Here is a 24,698-nt window from a genome sequence, read left to right as displayed (position 1 = left end):
AGTTGTATTTACTGAGGAGAGGCCAATTCATGTTTGAAAAGATAAAAGAAAGCTGTTTGGTTCACACTAAGTAATTACTTAAGATTAAAAACTCTCACAAAAATAGTATATTTTGATACTTTTCTGATGAGGAGAACTTCAGCAAGACCAAAAGTCTAACAGGAGAAATAACAGTTGGTTACGTGCAGATCCTTCTGATGTCCTTCGACTAATGCATACTAAGTTTCCAGCAACTGTAATGGTTTTAGAAGTGGTGAGTAATAAAGGTCATGTTATGCCACCTCACATCTTTCCACAGGATTTTAGAACTTATATTTTTAGATATGTTGATGGCTGGAGACAGTTGTTAAGCCCTGGATGAAATGTATAGTGGAAAGCTATATGACTTGGTACTTTCTCACAACGTTCATGTAACTGAAGAATGGATTTCAGACTATCTTTGTGATCATATAACCAAATTTGTGGCCTGCATAAAAAACGCCAGATTTACATCCCAAGGACTACTACATTTGGAGCATTGTTGAAAGGGAGACTAATCAACATTCTCATAAAACCATACCTTCACTGAAGGTGGATCTTTTCGGTTTGAACGGCAGTGTTTTCTAGCGGTGTCATATGAAATTGTCACCCATAATTATGACCCTAGAATCGATCTATTGCATTTCAATTTCTTTTAGGGTTAGGGTTGGGGGTGGAGAGAAGGGTATCTTTTTTTCGTCACAAATGTAAATAAACCCAATCTGTTTCTTAAACAAGGAACATATTCATATGGCACAGAATACTTTTTAACTAAATAGACGTCACTGATTGGTTGAAATTGCAGAAATTGAAGAAAAAAAACAACAAATATCTTACAAACTATAGAATTTTCTCAATAAAGCAAAGACAAAAAGATGTTTTATAAACACATTCTGCCAGTATACGAAGTTTAAAAGTTTTTTGCTAGATTAGAGTGGTTTTACTAAATCACCAAATATGTCTTCAAATAGCTCTTGCCCTCTGTATATAGGCTTGTGTGTGTGTGTGTGAGTAGATAACTCTATAAACTTTCCCTTACTTGCCATTTTGGCTACAGATTTGATAATTAAAACTACTGAAGTTTTTTTTTTTTTATTTTGGAAGGTGTAACAAAGCATTTACATAATACCAGATGTCATTTAAATAATGAATTTTAAAAGTCATATGAAAGAGTGTAGAAATACCATCAGAAATTACTGTGATTCTTTGACAATTTTTGAAACATGAAACGTCACTCTATTATGATATTCCAGCATATATTGGTTGACTACATAGCATAAAGGTTAGCTTCAGTTGAATTTGGATGAGTGGAATTGGTAGACAGAAACTGAAAGAAGCCCATAGTGTGTGTGTGGAGGTGCATGGCCTAGTGGTTAGAGCAGCGGACTCGCGGTCGAGGGATCACGGGTTCGAATCTCAAACTGGGCGATGTGTATGTTTATGAGCGTAGTACCTAAGCTCCACGCGGCTCCGGCAGAGGTTAATGACGAACTTCTGCTGACTCTTATGGCACAACTTTTTCTCACTCTTTCGTCCTGCATCTTGCAGCTTACCTGCGACAGACCGGCGTCTCATCCAGGTGGGGAACCTATACACCAAGGAAACCAAGGAAACCGGCCCTTATGAGCCAGGCATGGCTCGAGAAGGAACAAACAACATAGTGTGTGTGGTGTGTGTGTGTATGCGTGTGAGATTATCCTTGAGTGCTACTGGTAACATATAACTCAGTGCAACTTGTCACATGGTCAGTTCGCCAGTGACTAAACAGGTAACCCCAACATGCTGGCTTGGTGAGGAGGATGATTTGGACAGCCAGTGGGATGGAAAACAAAACTTGTCAAAGGGTGGAGGAACTTATAAGAGTCAATAGTCAAGCAGTAGAGTGCATTTAGAGGAGTTAAACGAAATGCTGTGTCCTTGCTAGCAATTAAAACTTTTATTACATTGTTTTAATGCTTGTAGTTGGCTCAATGGTAAAACTAAGTATGTTGAAAGGAAATTAGTGAGAGACTGAAGTGAGGGAGGAAAAGAAAGAGAGAGAGGGAGGGGTGTAGGAAAAAGGGGGGAAATAGAGAGAGAGAGAGAGAGTGGGATGACAAAAGAAATAAAGGGAAACAGAAAAAAAGAATGAGAAATAATACAAAGGTGTGTTGAACATAAAGATAGTATCAGCTTTGAGTAGATGCCAGTCCCTTAAGTGGTTAAACAGATAAAAAGGTCATGACCTTACATTGCGTGGGGAAATATTTGCAGATAAGCAAAGAACTAAATACTTATACAACACAACTTATCTATGCATAGATCAATATATATATATATATATATATATATATATTTATATAGGTTTAAATGATATATACATGTGTGTGTGCACATGTTCATCGTTGCACACACGCACATACTCACCCACTTTCTATGTTGGCTTAGGTTGGATTGGTCATCACAAACAGGAAGCATTCTTGTTTGGAATTCCTGCCCTTCTAGGTAGGTCAGGTACCAAGTCTCCTTGGTAAATTCTATTTTTAACCCAATATCTACAGTTTAATCTTCCTAATGCTAACCACTTACAGTGTACAGTGTGCATTTCATTGTGGGCATAAGCATTCTAGAGGTGTTCCTGGCAATGTGCAGTAGAGTCTTCTCTATTGCAGAGTGTCTTCATTTGTTCATACACAAACTACTTTACAGACAGTACAGACTGGGTGTATTTTATTGTGGCACAAATTCTAATGAGCTTGCCTTGTTCCCTACGAGACTAAAATCTCCTCCCTACCCTATGATACCTGTTTGCTCAAGGAATATATTGCATAATGCATTAAGGAATGAAAATGAGCTTTTACAGGATTTGATCCATTTTGTATTTTGTATGACTTTTCAGCCAGTAAAATTCTTGGTCATGGTGAAATGAACAAAATGATAAGAATAGTGTAAAGATTGCAGATGTGAAATGTATAAAAGAAGCATGCATTTGAAAAGGGTGAATGCAAGATTAAGAATGTTAGTTAAATTGCATAATATTATCAGATGTTTTTGTACACAATGCTGTCTTGTGCATAAAATGCTTTACAAGTTTATGTTTGGAAAATCTGCAAAACCAGGAATGTGAAAAGTAAAGAACAAAAATAAATATGTATGGTCTCTCTCTTTTACTTGTTTCAGTCATTTGACTGCGACCATGCTGGAGCACTGCCTTTAATCAAGCAACTCGACCCCGAGACTTATTCTTTGTAAGCCCAGTACTTATTCTATTGGTCTCTTTTGCCGAACCACTAAGTGATGGGGACATAAACACACCAGCATTGATTGTCAAGCAATGCTAGGGGGACAAACAGACACAAACACATACATATATACGACGGGCTTCTTTCAGTTTCCGTCTACCAAATCCACTCACAAGGCTTTGGTCGGCCCGAAGCTATAGTAGAAGACACTTGCCCAAGGTGCCACGCAGTGGGACTGAACCTGGAACCATGTGGTTGGTAAACAAGCTACTTACCACACAACCACTCCTGCACCTGTGTAACATTGACAGAAAATTCTCTTTTTTTTATGTACTGTACTGCACAAGCTGAGGAGGCCAGTGCACTCACCAACCTGATCACATGGTCACCAGTTGTACAAAGAAGAATACTGGAGTCTGTTGAGACTTTTGATAAACAAAATTTTGTTTTTTTGTATGCAAAAAATGAATGTTGTCATTACAATGTACAACAAAACATGGAAAGAGTTTTTGTTCCTGGTGTAATGGTTGCAGCAGATAAAGTGTTGTTAGTTGCTTGCCAGCTGCTGACTTCTAATGTCAATCAATGTTCACCTGTCTGTTCATTGTCTTTGTATTATCAGCTGCTGTCCACAATCTCTGTTGGCCAACTCCAATAGTGCTTATCAACACTCTGCTGCATCCCAAAGTCTAGTAGCCACAGTGTGTAGAAACTATACTGGTTGATAGGTTCAGAAGGAAGTACACCAAGAGAGGAGATTGTTGCTGGAGCCTATTCACCACAAAGTCATGATTAATCAGCTTTAGTGGATCACATGGGCAATATTGTAGTGAATGTAACATTGGGTGATTGCTTAATATTCCTGCTACAACAAGTTTTATGATAATTCATGGTCCATGATTTTGGACACTTCTAGAGTCTAGGACAATGAAAAGTTTTCATTATATCTGCTCCATGTCCTATTGTAGACAAAATGCCAATATATTCAACTACCTAAAAACAAGAGATCTCAAAACTCTAATAACATTTACAGTTTGCTGGACATTGTTGCAGAGCTGAAAACGAGATAATTTCTACCCTTCTCTTCTGGAAGCCATCTGATCGCGATACCAGAGGGCGCACACTCTCCTACCCTAATGTAATCTCCAGGGATACAGGCATCCAGCAACAGGATCTCCGTAATGCTATGATGGACCGTGAAGTCTGGCGTAACATAGTAAATGCCATTGTTTCGACTACGGTCGAACAATGATGATTATAGCTGATGGTAAGCCCTATTCCAGTCAAAACAACTAATTTTACAGTTCATAAACTTTGTTGTGATATCCGAATATTTCTTGGAAATTATTTTAAACTATATTAGAGGTTATGGGTCTTAAACGTCAGAGTTAACAAGACTGCATTACCATTCTCAATAGCTTTATTTTATAGTGATGGAATTCATGTTATTTCTCTCTTTTGGCTGCAATTTAGACATTCGTTGAAACTTAAATTTACTTATATTTATATTATAACCATAACATGTTAGCATGGTGTTTCATAGTTTTATTATAATTTGATTCCATTTAACGGTTTGAAGAATTCTGCCTTTAAGTTTGAACCACTCTAGTTCTTGTCAGAAATCATTGCTGTCTCTACAGCATGCATCATTCAAATAATTTGAATTTTGGAGTTGTCTCTCTTGCATATCTTCACTCGTCATTAAAGCTGGGTTTTGGACATTTTTTAATACAAATATAACCTCATTCAGAGATTTATTATAACTTTTTATCTTTTACTTGTTTCATTCATTGAACTGCAGCAATGCTGGGGTACCACCTTATAGAACTTTTAGTGGTGATCTTTCGATATGAGAACTGTGTTTATCACTTCTTAAAGCACGTGTATTTGTTTGTTTCCGAAGATAGCCGCTTTCCGTAAAAATTAAATTTTTTTTTTATATGTGGGGTGAGGGGAAAGGGGATCTTTTGAAGTTGGCGTGAAAGCGAAAGAGACTGAGAGAGCGCGATTGGATCAGGGAAGTTCTTTTGAAGTTGGCGTGCCGTATGTGTGTGTGTTTGAAGGGGTGTGCGAGACAGGACAGTGTGGTGTGTATGTGAAGTTCTTTAGTTAGTGTGTGTGAAGAGGCAGAGAGAATAATGTTGCTGGTGTGTGTGTGTATGTGAGAGAAAGAGAGAGAGAAGTTCTCTATGTATGTATGCATGAAATCCTGGGTCTCCCCTCCACACATTCACATAACTACATTACTTGCGCAGAGAGCATTCTTTCACTTGTTTCAGTCATTTGACTACGGCCGTTCTGGAGCACCGCCTTTTTAGTCACGCAAATTGACCCCAGGACTTTTATTCTATCAGTCTCTTTTGCCAACCAACTAAGTTACAGGGACATAAACACACCAACATCGGTTGTCAAGCGATGGTGGTGGGGGAACAAACACAGACACACAAATATATACGAAGGGCTTCTTCCAGTTTCCGTCTACCAAATCCACTCAAAGCTTTGGTCGGCCCAAGGCTATAGTAGAAGACAGTTGCTCAAAGTGCCACACAGTGCTAATGAACCTGGAACCACATGGTTGGGAAGCAAGCTTCTTACCACACAGCCACGCCTCTGAAAAACTTTTTCATGTTATTGTAGTGACAAGCTATTTTGACCCATGCTTCATTTGGGGGTTGGTGTTGTCTCTTTTTCCCTTTCTTCTTTGACTGGTTCTTTTTATTGCCCTCTTTTTCTTTTTCTTATTTTTTCTTCGTCTTTATCTTCTTCCACTCTTTCTTTTCTCCTTTTCCCATATTCCTCACCATGGTAACCAAACGATAGCCCCGAGCGACTTGCAACCCTTCTCACATCATTGCCCACCCCATTGTAAATTTTGGTGCCAATTCGACCCCATCTACTGCCCCTTAAACTGTTCCCATCCCAAAATGAGACAAATAACCAAGAAATCCAACAACTTTTTCGCATTTCAGCTTTATAGATATTTATGTAGTTATCAATCATTTAATGTAGTTATTCATCCCATTTTGCAGCATGAAGTGTGAGCAACCTAGTTTAAACTGTTTATTTTATCCAATACAACATTACCAATTCTCTTAGGATAATAAATATTCCTTCTTTTAAAGAAAGCAAACATAAAACATGAATATGATTAGATGTTGTTGCTGCTCCAGGATGTGATAGTAATTTCTTAGTGGATCTGCCTCCTACTCACCACCCTACATCATCACCGTCATCCTTTAATGTCTGCTTTCCATGCTCCATGGGGTGGATAGTTTTGACTAGAACTGGCAAGCTGGAGAGTTGCACTTGCACCAGATTCCAGTCTGTTCTAGCTTAGTTTCTTATTTCTTTATTACCCACAAGGGGCTAAACAAAGAGAGGACAAACAAAGGGAGTAAGTCGATTAGATTGACCCCAATGCGTAACTGGTACTTAATTTATCAACCCCGAAAGGATGAAAGGTTAAAAGTTGACCTAGGCGGAATTTGAACTCAGAACGTAACAACAGGCGAAATACCTATTTCTTTATTACCCACAAGGGGCTAAACATACAGGGGACAAACAAGGACAGACATAGGTATTATGTCGATTACATCGACCCCAGTGCGTAACTGGTACTTAATTTATCGACCCCCGAAAGGATGAAAGGTAAAAGTTGACCTAGGCGGAATTTGAACTCAGAACGTAACATCAGGCGAAATACCGCTAAGCATTTCGCCCGGCGTGCTAACAATTCTGCGAGCTCGCCGCCTTTTCTAGCTTAGTTGCTATGGTTGGATACCCTTCCTAATGCCAACTGCTTTACAGTGTGTGCTGGGTGCTTTTAATATAGCACTTTATATAATCTCCAAGGTTTTGCTCCTTTAAGAAATAGTACGGTTGAAATCATTTGAATAGATGTCCAGAATCACTGACATGAAATTCTGGAGTAACCATTTAATTGTTGGTAGTTAAAACAGTCAACTGATTTAGCTAAGTTCTGGATCGTTAGCATGTATTCTCTGGTCCTTGAGATAGTAAAATTGAAGTTTGTATTGGATTATGCACTTTTAAAAAATATATTGACAATCATTACATTATCTGCACAAATATGCATCATTTCTTTCTTTGAGCGGTATGAAGAGGCCGAGTAGGATAGAAAATTCTAACAATTCGTGCATATATATTAGTACTGGATATAGATATTTTGAAAAGTAAAAAAAAAAAAAAAAAGAGGGAAAACACGAGAGAGTGCAGGAGAGATTTTAACTTCAAACTTCACAATATATTTCTTTGCATCTCCTTAAACCCAAATTAAATTTTGTTTTTTGCCACAGTTTATTCTAAAACATAGGCTTGTAAACACTTCCCAAAACATTAATTTCATGATAATTTCTTTATAATTTTCGAGAATACTTGTGCTACAAATGTTGTTCAAGAGGCTGCCAGAATAATTTGCTTTTTTTCCTGCAAATATATTGTTCAGTTCCCAGTCCACCTAGATTTATTGAATAGGTCCCCTGTTTTCCAGAGATAATCTAGTTACCCACCTGCATTAAATTAACCTAACATTGAAGTGAAGATTATATCCCATCTATTTCCTGCCAGTGATACTGGAGTAAACCACTCACTGAGTTTTCATGTAGTGTCCGCTTTGTAATTAGTGAGAGACTTGTCTTCTCTTTGAGTAGTGTTACATTAAAAAAACTGTTTTGTCTATTTAACCCTTTCATTATTGTATTTATTTTGAGATGCTCTGTATTTCTTTCAATTACTTTAAATATAACAAAGAATTTAGTAAAATAATATAGTTACCATTAAGCTAGTGTTAGGAACATAATTTTTGACTCAGGTTTGGTGTAAGATTTTAATTCAAAACTTATGAAAACAAGACATTTGTACTCAGAGTTGGTTTCAAAGTAATGAAAGAGTTAAAATATGCACAGAAATCAATGAGAATTTAATACACCAGAACATTCTATGACTTCCTTTTTCAATAAACTTTACACTTTCTGGTTTTGGTTTCTGGTACTAGGAAATGAAAAAATATCATATCCATGGAAATATATCAAAAAGGTCCCCATTCTTGTCTGAAATACTTTTAACCATTTACTTATACAACCATTACCTTTTATATTTCAGTCATTAGACTGTGGCCATGCTGGGGCATCACCTTGAAGAATTTTAGTTTAATGAATTAACCCCAGTGCTTTTTTTTTTTTAAACTGGTATTTATTCTATCGGTCTCTTTTGCCAAATTGCTAAATTACAGGGGCAAACAGACACAGACACACACATATATATGATGGGCATTCAAGGTAGTTTGGTGAAAAGGGTTTCATCAATGTATTGTTTAACACTTGTTGGAATAAGCATTTTTTAATTTTAGTTTTAGAAGTCTTTTCTTAATACAAATTCTTTAACTCTCGTGCAATAAGTAACACTTGTTAACTGTCAATCAGACTAATTGCAATATCTGCCCTGTACCCCCAGTACTCTCAGGTTGGATCTAGCCATCTCAATAGAAGTCAGTATGTGGAAGCCTGTCAGTTAGACTGTACCTGTTTTAGGTGTTAAACTTAATCTGTCATCTGGTTTAACCCTTTTGCATTTAAACCGGCCAAAAGTATTCTGCCTGTTTCATGGTCAAACTAGCTAGATCTGGTCTCTCACACCAACTCTACAATATCATTTTAAAAATTAACAATTCCCTCATCAAAATCTCATCGCTACAAGATAATGCATGATTAGTTCAAAACAATGTGGATAAAAAGGCATTAATTTTGGCAGAATAATGCGAAAACTAAAGAGTTAACCCTTTTGTTACCAGCCCGGCTGAAACCGGCTCTGGCTCTGAGTACAAATGTCTTGTTTCCATAACTTTTGAATTAAAATCTTCCATCAAACCTTAGTCACAATTATGTTCCTAACACTAGCTGAATGACAACTAAGTTATTTTACTAAATTCTTTGTTATATTTAAAATTAATTGAAACAAACACAGAGCATCTCAAAATAAATACAGTAACAAAAGGGTTAATACCATCATTTGGTCTTCGAATGTGTTTAGTGCAGATACTTTTGCAAGCATTTATTCCCTCCCTTGCAGTCACCAGTGTCACATGTCTGTTTCTCTATGCTGAGATATAATAAAATTATTTCACTACCATCAGTATATAACAAACAATAACCAAGTCATTGAAAAAATCTGGGCAAAATTTATAACTTCAAAAACATGGAAGAATGCAGACATCTTTATTCAAAGATATTCACACACATAAAAATAAATGGAAAAATATTTGATTAAAAGCTTTTGAAACCAAATTATTGCTTTTACTTTATATATATTTTTTCCAATGTTCAGCTAAATTATATATATCTCAAGTGCAAGATCTCTTCCAGAGTTTTTCATTTCTAATTGCGGAGAAACTTCTTGAACATGTAGAATACAATGAAAAACAAACATTGATAAATACTGATACAGAGATAAAAATTTGTCACTTTGTTTCTTTTTTTTTAATTAATGAATTTGTAACTAGTGTGAATATCCAGTCATTTAAAAATACATTAAGCTAATGTGGAATTTAGAAATATCTCAGTGAAATGTTAATTAATAGAAAGTTATATTGACTTTGAATAGTAAAAGTCACTTCACAATTCAGTTTTTCTTAAACACTGCTTGTTAAGGCCAGATAATGGTTTGTGAGAAAAGGCCAGATAATGATTTTATAATGATGCTTTTGCAGAAATGATGGAAATTAAACAAGCTGTCTCATACATTTGGTTGAGCAGCTGAAATAGAGCAGTTAGCAGCAGAATCTCAATATATGAAGTATTTAGAAAGGAAAAAAAAAAAGATTTAAATGAATGAATGTAATGATATTGGAAACGAAAGTGGAGACTGGTTAGCAATTTGGTGAAATATTCAATTACTTTGTGGTACAGTTTCTGAGATAATCACAAATCTATAGTAACTTCTCCACAAAGCAAAATGCCCTTAGCAAAGGGTCAACTTTTGACAAGTGAGATAGCCATCTCTTGAAAAGATGGGAAGGCAAAGTGTAAAAACACCAAATATTAGCAGATGTATATGGTTTTTCTATGAGCATATATATGTATCAAATGGAAATACAAATTAATCCATATAACATAATGTCAGTTAATTAAAATCTGAGTAACATTAAGCAAGCGTGGATTAGCTTGTCATCAAATTGATAAAAACACTTAAGATGAGTTTGGTAGGTGGGTTAAGAAATGTGTCAGTTCTATAAAGTAGAAGATAGAAAAATCTTTTGATTTGAAAACAAAACTGAAACTAGTCATCTCTTTCAATATTAATTTCTTACAACATCGCTTTGCTTTATAGCAGCAGAAATTAGGAGGTCGTGATGGTTTGCTATCTGGGAATTAAAACACCAAACTAGATTTGGTTTGTCAGCAGCTTCACTCACTCACTCTACTGTGCAACATTTGCTGGAATTTTTTTATGAAATTAACTAATATCTTGTAGAATATTGTTGTTTTTGTAGCATGTAAGAAATTAATATTCAACTTATGCAATGATAACAAAGGGAAAAGATGGATATCTACAGGAATACAAAACTTTAATCCAAATTATGAGACAGAAACATTTAAAAACCAGTCTATTTGTCTTTTTACAGTTTCAGTACAAAAAACTGGATTAAAATAACTCATTAATTCTATTGTACAGATTTTTTTTATCAATCTAAAGTTAGCATGTTCTATTCACAGTGAGTTGGCAAGAAAAAAACAGAAAACATAGTGGCAGTTTTACTTTTAAGAAAAGAAATATTTGTTTACTTAATGTATAAAGAAATACATTGATTAAACAAAATATAGAGTTAAATGTAATGACAATCAAAAGATATTATATATATATATAAAGATGATAATGAGAAATGGAAATTCAGCAAACTCCAATGAATGGATGAATAATTAACTTTCACGTGATATTTGAAGTGAAAGATTTTGTCAGGAGCAGTTGATATAAAAATCCAATAGAGGAACTCATCAAATGGATGATCAGATTTTGATAGAATAAAACAATCAATAAAATTATTATAAACTGATCTTTCTACAAACTAAGAAATTACTTCTTTTTTTTTTTTTACATTAGTACAGATTTTGTATAAGGAAAAGAGACAGGAATACGTTTATAAATCAATATTCCATAACACTGATATAACTCTTTCAACTTTACATATAACAATGTTCGTTAATGAAACATTCAATCTTAACAAATTTTTAAAAGAACACTCAACCAACAAAATTTCCTCTTTATACTAATCAAATGAATATTTCAAGGAGTCTAGGTCGAACTTTAAACTATGTGGGTTTATGACAAAAAAGAAAAATTCTCAAATAAATATGTAATGAATTAGAATGGAAAAGGCAACAGAAATTATGAATGTTAACATCTGTAAAAACTTAGTTTCACTAGAACAAAAGAGTAAAAATAAGTAATTCATATACTTTCTTTTTAAATGTAGTGTGTAAGAAAATGTTTAGCTTATAACTAAAACAAAACGAGAACAAACAAAAAGAAATGATAGGAAATAAATTAAGACGACTCCAGCTTTTCTCTGGGAGTGCTTCAGTCACATAAGATAATCTGCAATAGGTGTATAACTGCAATAATGTTTTGTTTCTTATGGTAAATGCTATATGAGCAAATGTAAAGAGCTTAATTTGAATTGTTGCTATTAAGCAACTTGTTCTTCTTCCCCAAAATCTTCATCAGCTGTGTGCTCATGTAATAGGGACGATCAGGAGAGCCATCATTCCTCTCTGTGTCTTCAGCTGAAATGAGAAATAAATATCTTATATCATCATCATCATCATTGTTTAACATCGACCTTCCATGCTGGCATGGGTTGGACAGTATAAATATATATAAATTTTACATTGTACAACATATATTATTAAGCATATATTGATTACAAAATTGATTTCAAAAACTGGTTCAAGGTCTTGGGTTTGTTTTGCAACAGAAACAATTTAGCTGGATCAGGAAATTTGAACAATTTCAACTAAGAGTCTAATCTGGTTTACAATCCACTTGGCAAGGTACTTAGTCCTACTAAACAATGATCACTACATTTTAGTGCTACCATGTAGGTTTTTAATTCATTAATAGTTTATTGAAAGTATTCACCATTAACTGTTGTATCACTGAACACTGTACCTTTAGCTTTTGTGCCATTTTCCAGGTAATCAAAATCTTTTAAGTATTTATATAACAGCAATTAAAAGCCCAATGAAAATTGATCTTCAATATATAGGTGCAGGAGCGGCTGTGTGGTAAGTAGCTTGCTTACCAACCACATGGTTCCAGGTTCAGTCCCACTGCATGGCACCAGGGCCAACCAAAGCCTTGTGAGTGGATTTGGTAGACGGAAACTGAAAGAAGCCCGTCGTATATATGTATATGCGTGTGTGTGTGTGTGTGTGTGTGTTTGTATGTCTGTATTGTCCCCCCAACATCGCTTAACAACCGATGCTGGTGTGTTTACGTCCTCGTAATTTAGTAGTTCTGCAAAGGAGTCAGATAGAATAAGTACTAGGCTTACAAAGAATAAGTCCTGGGGTCGATTTGCTTGACTAAAGGCGGTGCTCCAGCATGGCCGCAGTCAAATGACTGAAACAAGTAAAAGAGTATAATATATGACTTGTTTCTCTATTCCAACAGGAATTAGATCTGCTTTACAGCATATTGCCACTATTTTGATATTTTGTCATCTTACATCTGAAGTACAGCATCCTGAAATATGACCTTATTACTTCTTTCTATGTCTTTCAACAGTATACCTCTTCTTCATTTGTTTTCCAGTCAGAATATGGTACGATTTTCACCCAACACCTATCTATTTGTATTACATGCCAACCAGCACTGTCTTCCCTCCTGCTTATTTTGGCCAACGTCTTTAATGTCTAGCTACCCACTTGGGTCATTTCAGCTTTACCTTCTATTGTATGTTAATATTATGTATCATGTTCGAAGGTCCATTAAAAAATAGTGAGAATCAACTTACTGAAACAGAGGAAAATAGTGTCAACAGCCATCTCATAAACACAGAAGAAGCAGTCTGCAATGAAGTACGACCCGATAACTATCACCTGAAATGGAAACAATACAATCAATTCAATTATTTCCTTCACTTGAGGAGAATGAAACAGAAACGACAAAATAGTTTATCTATGTATTTTTCCAGCAAATTACAAAAGTTAATTCACTCCCACCTCATTTTCTTCCAGAGCAAGTCTTGAAGATAGAGATACTCATCGAAATCACTGGACAAAAATCATATTTCTGTTATCAGCTGGCTCACACAAATTTCCAGTAACTAAAATCAGCTGTACAATCTTAAAACCCAGCAATTATATATCAATATACATATAATGGCACTGTTCAATTCAATACTATCTATTCTAATTATATATTTTACAGTGAAAAGTTTATATTTTAACTGTATTATGGTATTTTCTGCAGGGTATTAATAAATTTAAAAAATGGATAATAAATTAGATTTACTTAGCTCAGTTTCCCTGCAATACATCAATTATAAGAAAGGTACTTCACATTGTACATGAACAGCTTAGAGAACAGTCAAATATTTCAACTAGTGCATAGAAAGTTTCAATATGAAATTAATTTTCTGTAAATTTAAAATCGATTTCATTCAGTTAAAACACATTCATTTCATTAATATATATATATTATGAAGAGTTGTGAACTGTATTATCAACTGGTGAAAATAATAACCACAACTCTTTTCTAATATAATTTTCATGAAATAACAGCTTACAGCTTTCACAAAAAAACATTTGAACGATTAACTTTTTATAATAGAGGCATTCTTAAACAGTATAGTTGTTGTAGCTGTTTACTAATTTATTAAAATATATTTAAACAGAAGTAATTTTTTTTATATAATTTTTACATGATTAACAGCTTTAAAAGAAACAGAAAATATTGCAATACAATATAAAACTTAACATAACAAATATAGTTTATGTAGGGAGCACAGAAATCATACAGATGATTTTTAAGAGTGAAACAAGAGTATACTCACAGTAACTGGAGATAAGTAATAGTTAAACCGTGGAATTACGGTTCCTGGGATAAAAGGAATCTTTCCACGAACCCAGTAAAATGCAGCGATTCCTGGAAATGTGCATGCAAAAATGTGTCTAATGAAAAAAGCAAGACTACGTAATACATTGGACATTGTGCCAGAAAATGACATTAATAAGTGAAGGAAAACACGAGACAATATTTGAATAAGAATGACAAACAATTATTATGAAAGCAAGAAGATAAATCTGGACTATAATTTTGTTATGGCTTACTGAGAAAGGAAAACATTTGAGGAATATGTGAGTGAGGATGGCATTTAAAGAGGAAAAAAAGGTTGTGAAAGTGTGCAGGGGCATTAATGATTATAAAGATATGATATAATATAATATATATATCTATATCTATATCAATGCATGGAAAATATACTGTTGGTATTTGGATAATTGCAAAAGCTAGAAGGTGAAGAATTGGTAGATTCATTACAGCATCAGATAGAATGCCTTACAATATTCATTCTGGCCCTCTTAGCTCTGAGTTTAAATTCCACAGAGATCAACCTTGCCTTTCATCTTTTTGTGTTTGACAAATAAAATACCAGTCCAGCACAAGGGTCAATTTGTTACTATAAGGTCCAACTTTGTCACAATGTGTCATGCTGATGTGACTTGAGAACTGAGTTATAGTTATATGTGTCCGAGAAATACTCTACCGTTTATATGTTAATTTTACAAGCAAGAATTCAGTTGGTTGAACAACTGATTGCTCATTGCTGAAATTGACAGGGAATCCTATCATTTCAAAAATTACAGTTTAGTCCATTTTATCATGCTACATAATATTTGTTTTATTCTTTAAAGACGTCTATGAAACTATGCAAAAACTGAAATATAAAAGTATTCCTAATTGTGGGTATGGATTAAAATATAAAAAACAAATATGAAACAAAGCAAAACTGAGCTTGCTAATTCTCAAATAAAATATCTGGAATTGTATAGACATAAATAAATATTTGGGAAAGCAATGTCTCAAGTGCTAGTCTCCAAAGAGAAATTGCTATAATGTAGATCTGTCATATTCTAGACCTGCAGAAGTTTGGTAAAGATACTGGAGAAAGTCATTACAATAAACAGATAACAATTTGGAGATAATAATAATTTGTTAGTAGAGAATTTATCTTAACAGTTTCAAATTTTCAGGGTTTTCCTCCACCTCCAAGTAAAATATTACACATGATGTTTGCTCTGAAGTTCTTTAAGCTGGTCAATCATTTTTATATAAGTCAATTCAGAAAAAATATTCATCTTTCAGCTTAAATGTTTACAGGTTTACTGCAGTCAACTAACACTTGAGACTATAGAAAATATTTGATTTTTGAACTAATTTTAACTGAACTTGTAGTAAAATAGTAGAATGAGAAAAATAGCATTCAGATGGTGATGAAATATAGAAAGCAAAATTTCGAAAAAAAAAAACTGATAAACACAAAGATATATAGTCATGCCCAAAAGGAAGTGAAAGTAGGATGGGGTTATGGATCTAGTCTGTCATCTATCAAAGTGACATGTGCACTAGTACTCACAGACAGACTTAAAATAGAGAAAGGCTTGTCTTGAGTCAGATATCCAGGTTGAATATCACTGAGGTTAGGATCATGTTGTAGAACAGCAATAGCAATGAAAGCTACAAGTAAAATAAATGTTGGAACAAAGGTAATAGTTGTATGACTGTTAATTGGAAAATAATGTTGGCATGTTTCTTACGAGAAGTTTTTGTCCACATTTCAGACCAAATAGGGAGAAAGACACCATGCTAAGCAAGATGTAATGATAATTATGATAATGACGCTAATGAAGAGTAATTTCATGCTACCAATGGAAAACTGAAATCGGTAACTGCTGTGAGTAGAATTCTGTAATGTGTAGTCAGAGGTGTTGTTTGTAGAGGGCTTTGTTATACTTTAGAATATAAGGAACAAAGGCCTTATTAATCTATAATAAGAATATAAACATTTACTATTTCCTTGCTCTGTCAGTCATTTTCTCTAAGATTTCCAGAAATATGAATCAACAAGCTTTCATGCTAAATTGTGACAAAAGCTATTATTTCCAGTGACAGTTCCATATTTGCAAATTAGACATTTCATCAGAACATATTCCATAAAGATATCTCAAAAAAATAAAACACCAAAAATAAAATGGAATATTCTTTAGAATGTACTTTTATTACAACATCCTTCAATAAAACAAATAGTAGATAAGATTAACCCTTTAGTGTTTAAACCGGTTATATCTGGCCCAAATATTCTACTCATTTTATGCTCAAACTGGCCAGAACCAGTATCTCACACCTACCCTGCAATGTCATTCTAAAAATAAACAATTACATCATTCAAATCTTGAAGCTACAAGATAATAATACCAGATTAATTTTTTAAAATGTGAACGAATAAGGATTACTTCTGACATATCAATTTGAACGCTAAAGGGTTAAACACCATTATCTAAAGAGAAGAATAGTGGCATGTATGCATAATGTTAATGAGGGAAGAGAATTCTTATGTTTTATGTTCCTTTCTCCAAACAAATCTGATTCAAAATGTTAGATTTTCTTTGTGACAAATAAACACCCAATAATCTATTTAATGAAAGTTCAATTCTAAGCAGATGTGTGCAGTTTTCCAGAGGCACTTTGTTCAACAATTCAGAGCAAATGGTGGTGGTGGTGGTGGTGGTTATGGACAAAAAACAGTAGTAGAGTTTAGAGCCTATTTTAACAGGCTACCCTGCCTCTCAGCAGAAGATACATAAAGTGCTGTGAAAAGCAATTACTAGCAGCTGAGATACACAGATGGTAAGTGGTCGAGCAGAAGGCAAATCCCTTGTTTTGGATGGCCTAACCTACAAGCTTTACATATACATGCTAGACTTGATTGCTGATGTCTTGACAGACATCTACTGTAATTGGCAGAATTCCCAGTACTGAGCCAGGAAGTGGTAGCATTGCTATAAAACCACAATTATAGAGACAATAACAATAACTTCTAGAAATCCCTGACCAGTAGTGCAAGAGGAGGCATTACTGGTCTATGACAGACTCTATATGGAAACACCATCAGTCAACCTTAATCCTAACCCTTTTGAGATGCACCTGTTATGATAAAACTGTTCTGCACATACTTGTCCAGTGTCCAAGCATTGCTGCTCTGCCCTGTATACAATAGCTGTAGAACAGTTCTTGTATATATCAGCTGAGTACATTCTGATGATTACACCAATTTTTAAGTCAGGAAAGGTAGTTTTCCTCAGGTGGGCAAAACAAGATTAAGTGCGACGTGGATGTGAATGAAAGGACTGATGACATATACTGTCCTCTTTATCATCCAAGCTCTCATTAACTTTTACAAATTCCAATTGAAGAGTAAAGAGAGTGGAGAGGGAAAAGGTGCTGCCCTTCAGTTAATTTGTTGAAATACAGAAGAGTGGCAAGCATGTTCTACTTGTGACATGCTTCTGTAAGCCAGAGAATACAGCTGGGAGAGAGCAATTACCTTTGATACTTAGCAGATAAGGCCGAAAATGTCGCTAGAAGCTAGGATCACCAAGCATAGATTGGCATATTTCGGTCATATTATGCGGAGAAAATCCCTGGAGAAGGACATCATGCTCAGAATGGTCAGTGGCAAGAGAGGAAGAGGCTGACCAAGAACCTGCTGGCTTGACACCATCAAGAGTGATACCGGAATGGACATAGCCAATCTGAAAGAAGCGGCCCAGGATAGAACTGACTGGAGGACACTGATCCAACGAGTGACCGAGAGTCGACTTCGACTGAGCGGATAGAGAGAGACTTAGGGTAATCTTGGATTTGTGGGTTGTTTGACTGGCTGTAGGTGGCTATCTCCCACTGCTGGGGACCTTTTCTTTGTTATCTATTTTTATTTTTGTTAGTTTTCTTTTCACTTGATGAAAATCCTTCACAGTTTTCTATCTTGTCCATATACTGTCCCCAACCACTTTAGCCCTTGTACCATATAAAAAAAATTTTTTTAATCCAACTATGGTCTTTTTTACTATCTATACTTCTGAGGTTTATGACATGAAAATAAAAATAAAAATCAAAGAAGAAGAATACTCACCAACTGCAGCTGTTACCATGAGCTTGCTCAAGAAAAGAATCAGATCAGTAACTTTGTCCATTATAACAGTACTGCAATACATAGATAAATCATTTTAAATATACTGATTTTTTCAAGTTTTCTTTTGTAAATAAGCATTTATTTTTACACTTGTTCTACAAAATAGGAGTCGCTTACCCATCCACAAACTATAACAATGTATGTTTTACATCCAGAGTTTTTTTTCTGAATGAATTGTGTGGTAAAAAGTGCTGAACATAGGTTATAGCCACAAATAGAGCCATGTTCTAATGTACCTGAAGAGCTGCCTATCAACTGATACCATATAAAACAGACACAAGGTGGAGGAGTCTCTTTAATAAGCCCACATCTCTAATGCTGTTAGTATGATAAAATGTTATAAGGTAGTTGATAGCAGAGAGAGTTTCCAACCATGAAAGCCATGTGAAAAAGACACATGACATACAAAACACAAAGACTGGCTGTTTTCTCAGTAGTTTTTGATAAAAGTCTGAAACAAGTGATGAAAAGCTATAGTCCAACTCATACCAGCATGGAAAATGGACATAAAATAATCGTTTCTACTCTAGGCACAAGGCCCAACATTTTTGGGGAAGGGGGGTCAGTTGATTATATCGATCCCAGTATGCAACCGGTACTTAATTTATTGACCCCGAAAGGATGAAAGGCAAAGTTGGCCTCAGCAAGTAACTTAATGTAAATTTTTCTAAAATTTCTTCCAAATGAAGATTATAAATACAACATTAATGCCAGTATCTTAAATAAAAGATTTTATAAATAGGCATAAGTAAATCACAAAATCAGGTTGATTTTGTTCAAGGTTAATTGAATAAAACAATTGAACTACTGTTTAACCCTAGGTCAACTCCGATCAAATATACCCAAGATCAAAGGGGCTTTAGTAGTGCCCTTTAGGTTATTCAATCTATTAGATATAGTAGGTTAAATGACCAGATAGGCCCATAAATAAATGAATTAATAACAAAGTTAAAAATTATTAATTACTTGAGAGGGTTACGCATAATCAGGGCAAATGCTTTCTTTGCTGCAACACAGAAACTTTTACCATGGATGGCAATCTGAAATTAAAAACAAAAATCAATGAAAAGACAAAAGAATAGAAATACCACAAATGAAGTACTGGAGAAGAGAAAAATGTAGCATTTTCCTTCCTATTTTATGAATTTATATTCACCTATGAACTACATACAAGTTTTCAATTATTTCCTCAATCTCTGTCCTTTCCTGTAATTTTGTTGTATAATTAGGGCTGTTGGTCTCATGATTTAACCACAGGCCAACACCAGTGAAACTGACCTATGATCAAAGGTATTCTGATTCATCTATTTTCTGTGATGACAATGTGCCCTTCCTTTTTTACCATGATAGAGCTTGATCTGAAGGAGATTTAGATGCTAAGCAAACTACAGAGAGGCACCCTTGCTGGGTCCTTTCAACATATATATGTGGTTTTGTGCTGTTATTGACTTACAGAGGATACAATACAATGCTATTGATGATATACAAACTCATAACTCTTCAGTTGAAAGGCTTACATACATACATACATACATTATCCCCTTGACCAAAAAAATTCCCTGTTCTTTTTATATTGTGAATGTTTGTGTGTGTGTTAGCATAGTTTGGATGGTTTTGAAAATTTAGCGGTGTACATTAAAATCTTAGTGAAGATGCTTACTACAATGATCTAGTGTCAATCTAAGTTGCATAAGTGTACTCTTTACTCTTTTACTTGTTTCAGACATTTGACTGCAGCCATGCTGGAGCACCGCCTTTAGTTGAAGAAATCGGTCCCCAGGACTTATTCTTTGTCCCTTTTAAGAAACTTTGTCCTAGTTGTCTCTTCCACTGTTATTAAAATACTTTCAATTCATCTGAATTTGTTCTAAATGCATTCTCATCACATCTACTGTTTCTCTTAAAACAGGAAGGACATGTAATTCTAGAGACACAAGAAGATGAGATGAGCAAGGCTTGAATGGCTTCAGTCATATGTAACCTGGAGCTAAATAACAATTTATTAGCCATTCAACAAATAAAAATTGATAAAATAAGTACCAGACTGAAATATGTACTGAAGCTGATGTTATCACCTAAAGCTCTTGAATGTAGGACTCCAGCATGGGCAGAAGTCTAATGATTGAAACCTATTACAAAATAAAGTAATTTAAAAATAAGCTTTACCTGGATGTAAGCATTTTTGTTGAGGAACTTCAGGAAGTTTTCCAGACACCAAAAACAACAAGAAAAACACCTAAATAAAACAGAAAAACAAAATCATGATATAGTTGTATATTTTTTTTTTTAATGTATTTTCATACATAAATTTGTTACGTTAAATTTGAATAAGTAATTTTGAGTGAGAAAGCTAAACTGAAGGAATATCAACCACGAGGAAAAGGCTGGAAATGTTTCAAAAACGGAAATTTTTGAGTAGCTATATTCTTATTCGAGCATCATTGCACCACATCATGCCAAGAATCTTTGGTCTCCTCATAAACTTCAACTGGTTTCATGTTGTCTTTGCCATTAGCATCAAGGTATTTGAATGGTATTCCTCTATTAAAATGGTGGAAGTATCCAAAATATAAACCAATATGGCCTGGTCTTCAACATGATAGTAATGGCCAGAAAAGTCTACCCTGCATTGAGCAACATTAGCACAGATGGTGGAATGTGTTCATAAATCTCCTTTTTGGTTTTGCCATCAAGCCATGAAAAGCCTAGTGTATATCAACAATGCAATCTTGAAGCACCATCATACTCCAAGGAGCTATAATTAATCACTTTTGTTATTAATCACTTTTGTTATCAGACCAATCCTGATTAAGCACACTGATGACAAAGGTATATCATTCACAATAATTTTATCTTTCTGCAGTTATCTAGGTCTACATTTTCTAACGTATTCATCCTTTTAAGATGTTGGGATGTAGTTGGTGTTATTTACAATGTAGTCCTAAATACATTAAGTCTGAATAAATTAAAAATAAGATCCAATAGCCATATCTGAAATGCCTTGGTCTACCTGTTCAGCACTGTTTGGTGTTTAACAACAACTAAAGGACATGTAATACAATTATAAATATCAATATTTCCTAATAAAGTATCACTGAAGGGAGATATTTAAACCTTGTGACATTAACCTATGTGGAAGCATGTAGCTTAGTGGTTAGGGTGTTGCATTCATGATTGTAAGATTAAGGTTTCAATTCCTGGACCAGGCAACATAATGCATTCTTGAGCAAAACACTTCTTTTCACATTACTCCAGTCCACTCAAATGGCAAAAATGGGTTATCCTGTGACAGACCAGAGTCCTGTTCAGGTGGGGAATAAATATGCCATGAAACTGGAAAATCAGCCCTTATGGGTCAGTATGACTTAAAAAGGTAACTTTTAACTACACTAACCTACTGAGACCACCACTGCCTAGGATTCAAAACGATCCATGGTATAGTTTTCATATTTAAGCTAAATCCAACCTTTCAATCTAATTTTCTATAAAAAGTATTCATGTTTACATACTAATAATTGAAGAAATTGTTTTACTAAATCCCTCCAGATATTTCCAAAATTAATTCAAACATCGGCTGAGTATTACATTAGAAATAGGATCTTAAAAGAGTAAAGTGAGCAAGCAAAATAATATTTTATACATACTTCAGCATAAACCTGGCCACTTTGTTGTGTGAATTCCTCAGTTTGTAGCTGATGAATTCAAGGATGACTCTGATGAATTTCACAATGGCGACAATTAAGGAACCGAAGGCAAGAGAACCAAGATGGTACCTAAAAATTTGAAAAAGATAATATAGATAACATATAGATAAATCGCGGTGCCCCAGCATGGCCACAGCTCGTGAGCTGAAACTAGATAAAAAAAAAAATAACAGCAATAATAATAATATTCACATGCAACTTAGACACAAGGTCACAAATTTGTGGAAGATAACTTAAATCAACCCCAGTACATAACGGGTACTTTAATTTATCAACTCCAGAAGGATGGAAAGCAAAATTTACTTTAGTGGGATTTGGGCTCAGAACATAAGATGAGGACCCATTGGAATGATATTAACAATGATTTTGGGGGGAACTGAATCTTGAAGCACACATGGTAAAAGAATCTTGCTCAAGGTACCGTACAGTGGGACTGAACCTGATATGTGGCTGGGAAGCAAACTTCTTACTACACGATTACACCCATACCTACGTACATACATACATACCTACATGTATGTTTGTGTGTGTATGTATGTATGTATGTATACAGACACTCACACACACGAGTGAGTGGACAAATGAAAGAAAAGGGCACCCAACACATTTACTATGAGTTACATGTATTATGTAAACAGTTTGATTTGATTCCATGCTACTGAAAGTTTTGTGGGGCCTCTAACAGAAGCCCATCTCTTTCAGGCTCTAGATCACCAATTTGGCAATCTAAAGCCTGAAAGAGATGAGTTTCTGTTAGAGGCCCCACAAAACTTTAAGCTGCACTAAGCTGAATCAAACTGATATATATATATATATATATAGAGGGGCTGGACAAAATAATGGAAATGCCTTACAATTTCAAACAAATTTACTTTAATATGGAGTAGGACTGCCTTTGGCAGTACATTACAGCTTGAATTCTACAAGGTATGGACTCGTACAAAGTCTGAATCGTTTCCAAAGGAATTTTTGTCCATTCTTCAGCTAAAACAGTCTCCAGTTCTTGTAGTGATGATGGTGGAGGATATCGACTCCTTACTTGTTTTTCTAAAATGCACCAAAAAATGTTCAACAATATTGAGATGTGGAGACTGTGATGGCCAGATAAGATGTTCAACTGCACTAGAATGTTCCTCGTGCCATTCAGTAACAGTTTTGGGTGTGTGAATTGTGCATTATCATCCTGAAAGATTGTGCTTCCTTCCCAAAACAGTTCCGCAACCATAGGATGGATTTGATCAGATAAAATGTTTAAATAATCTTGACAATTAATTCTGTCATGAAGGGAAAACATTGGGCCAGCAGATTTCCAAGATATAGCATCCCAGATCATCACAGATCTTCCTCCATGTTTAACAGTTGGAAGAAAGCAGTCTGGGTCAGATGTGTCTTTTGGCTGTCTCCACACATATACTTGGCCGGTGGTTGGAAACAAGGTACAGGATGACTCGTCTGAGAAAATAACATTCTTCCAACTGCTCTAGGGACCAATTCTGTAGGTTTTTACTCCACTCTAAAAGCTTTGCAACATTTGTTTTTGAAAGTAGTGGTTTTCTGATTTCAGCTCCTGGCAAACAGTTTTTGTGGAAAATGGGTTCTCGAGCTGGTCATTAAGCTCTGCAGTAATTTTGGGAGCTGTACTTTTGTGATCCTTTCTAACAATTTGCATAAGAATCTGACGGTCCCTATCTAAAAGTTTGGGTTTTCTTCTGGAGTTTTGTTTCGACGAGGAGGTTTTACCCTCTTTCTCAAAGGCTGTCATTACTTTCAAGACACCAGCTGTTTTTTTCAAGACATTTCAGCTGTTTTCATTATATTTGACCTCTTTGAAAGTCCAGTAGATCCATCATTTTAATGAATTTTAATTACCTTTTTCTAATGATATCTGAAAAGAAACAGCAATTTTAGAAAAAGATATTAAGCAACACTAATAATAATAATAATAATAATAAAAAAATCAAAAGGCATAAAAATAAGCTTTTGATGGTTTTATAGATATTTCAAAATTATGATGCTATCATGCTAGGTCTTTCCAGTATTTTGTCCAGCCCCTGTGTATATAACTTTGATAGGTTTTGGCCAGTATAGGCCCAATAGTACCACCTGGTATATATATATATATAATGTTGTGTTTGTGTGTACTGTATAAATATCTAAATGTTGATAAGAAGTGATGTTACCTGATAGCTCGTCCAAATGAAGCCAGGATTGGGAATGTTGGTATGTCCATTTTTTTGTTGTAAGACCAGTAATAAGTGGCAAAAGCACCACTAAGGACCATTTGGTTGAGAGCAGTAACAAAACTGATTAACCAGAATACCATAAACAGAAGGAATACCTCAAAGGCCACAGCATATCTATAGATAGATGTAAATACACACATATATAAAGTCAGTATCAGTTAAGAACAATAACTTTAAACATTTCTTTTACAAATTTTTAAATAGTTAACAGTTGATAAGATAATTAGATTTTGTAACATAA

The 24,698-nt window shown here is 34.7% G+C and overlaps 1 protein-coding gene and 2 long non-coding RNA genes across 4 annotated transcripts in view; 1 reads left to right on the top strand and 2 right to left on the bottom strand.

Moving 5' to 3' along the window:
* Positions 1-8,709: 8,709 nt before the first annotated feature.
* On the top strand, positions 8,710-9,415 carry LOC118765310. Its single transcript, XR_005001147.1, has 2 exons — positions 8,710-8,812; positions 9,252-9,415. It is a non-coding gene; the product is annotated as an uncharacterized LOC118765310 (long non-coding RNA).
* Positions 9,416-9,455: 40 nt separating this feature from the next.
* LOC115232602 (choline transporter-like protein 2) overlaps positions 9,456-24,698 on the bottom strand; it is a 104,843-nt gene continuing 89,600 nt past the window's right edge. The window contains exons 16-23 of one of the 2 annotated variants that reach the window (XM_029802579.2): positions 24,395-24,571; positions 22,155-22,283; positions 20,677-20,746; positions 19,477-19,550; positions 18,451-18,521; positions 15,895-15,995; positions 13,270-13,354; positions 9,456-12,037 (exon numbers count right to left, since the gene is read on the bottom strand). In XM_029802579.2, the coding sequence (XP_029658439.1) occupies positions 11,922-12,037; positions 13,270-13,354; positions 15,895-15,995; positions 18,451-18,521; positions 19,477-19,550; positions 20,677-20,746; positions 22,155-22,283; positions 24,395-24,571 (823 nt within the window). In that variant the 3' untranslated portion in view covers positions 9,456-11,921. Of the gene's footprint in view, positions 12,038-13,269; positions 13,355-14,310; positions 14,403-15,894; positions 15,996-18,450; positions 18,522-19,476; positions 19,551-20,676; positions 20,747-22,154; positions 22,284-24,394; positions 24,572-24,698 lie in introns of both variants that reach the window. The other variant, XM_029802587.2, reaches the window with a different exon arrangement.
* On the bottom strand, positions 16,002-18,444 carry LOC118765309. Its single transcript, XR_005001146.1, has 3 exons — positions 18,163-18,444; positions 16,808-17,870; positions 16,002-16,580 (listed from the first exon to the last, which is right to left on the bottom strand). It is a non-coding gene; the product is annotated as an uncharacterized LOC118765309 (long non-coding RNA).

Source organism: Octopus sinensis, linkage group LG1, assembly GCF_006345805.1.
Source record: "Octopus sinensis linkage group LG1, ASM634580v1, whole genome shotgun sequence".
Taxonomy (NCBI): Eukaryota; Metazoa; Mollusca; class Cephalopoda; order Octopoda; family Octopodidae; genus Octopus; species Octopus sinensis.
Note: the sequence above shows the minus strand (reverse complement) of the source record. Positions and strands in the feature narration are given on the sequence as shown.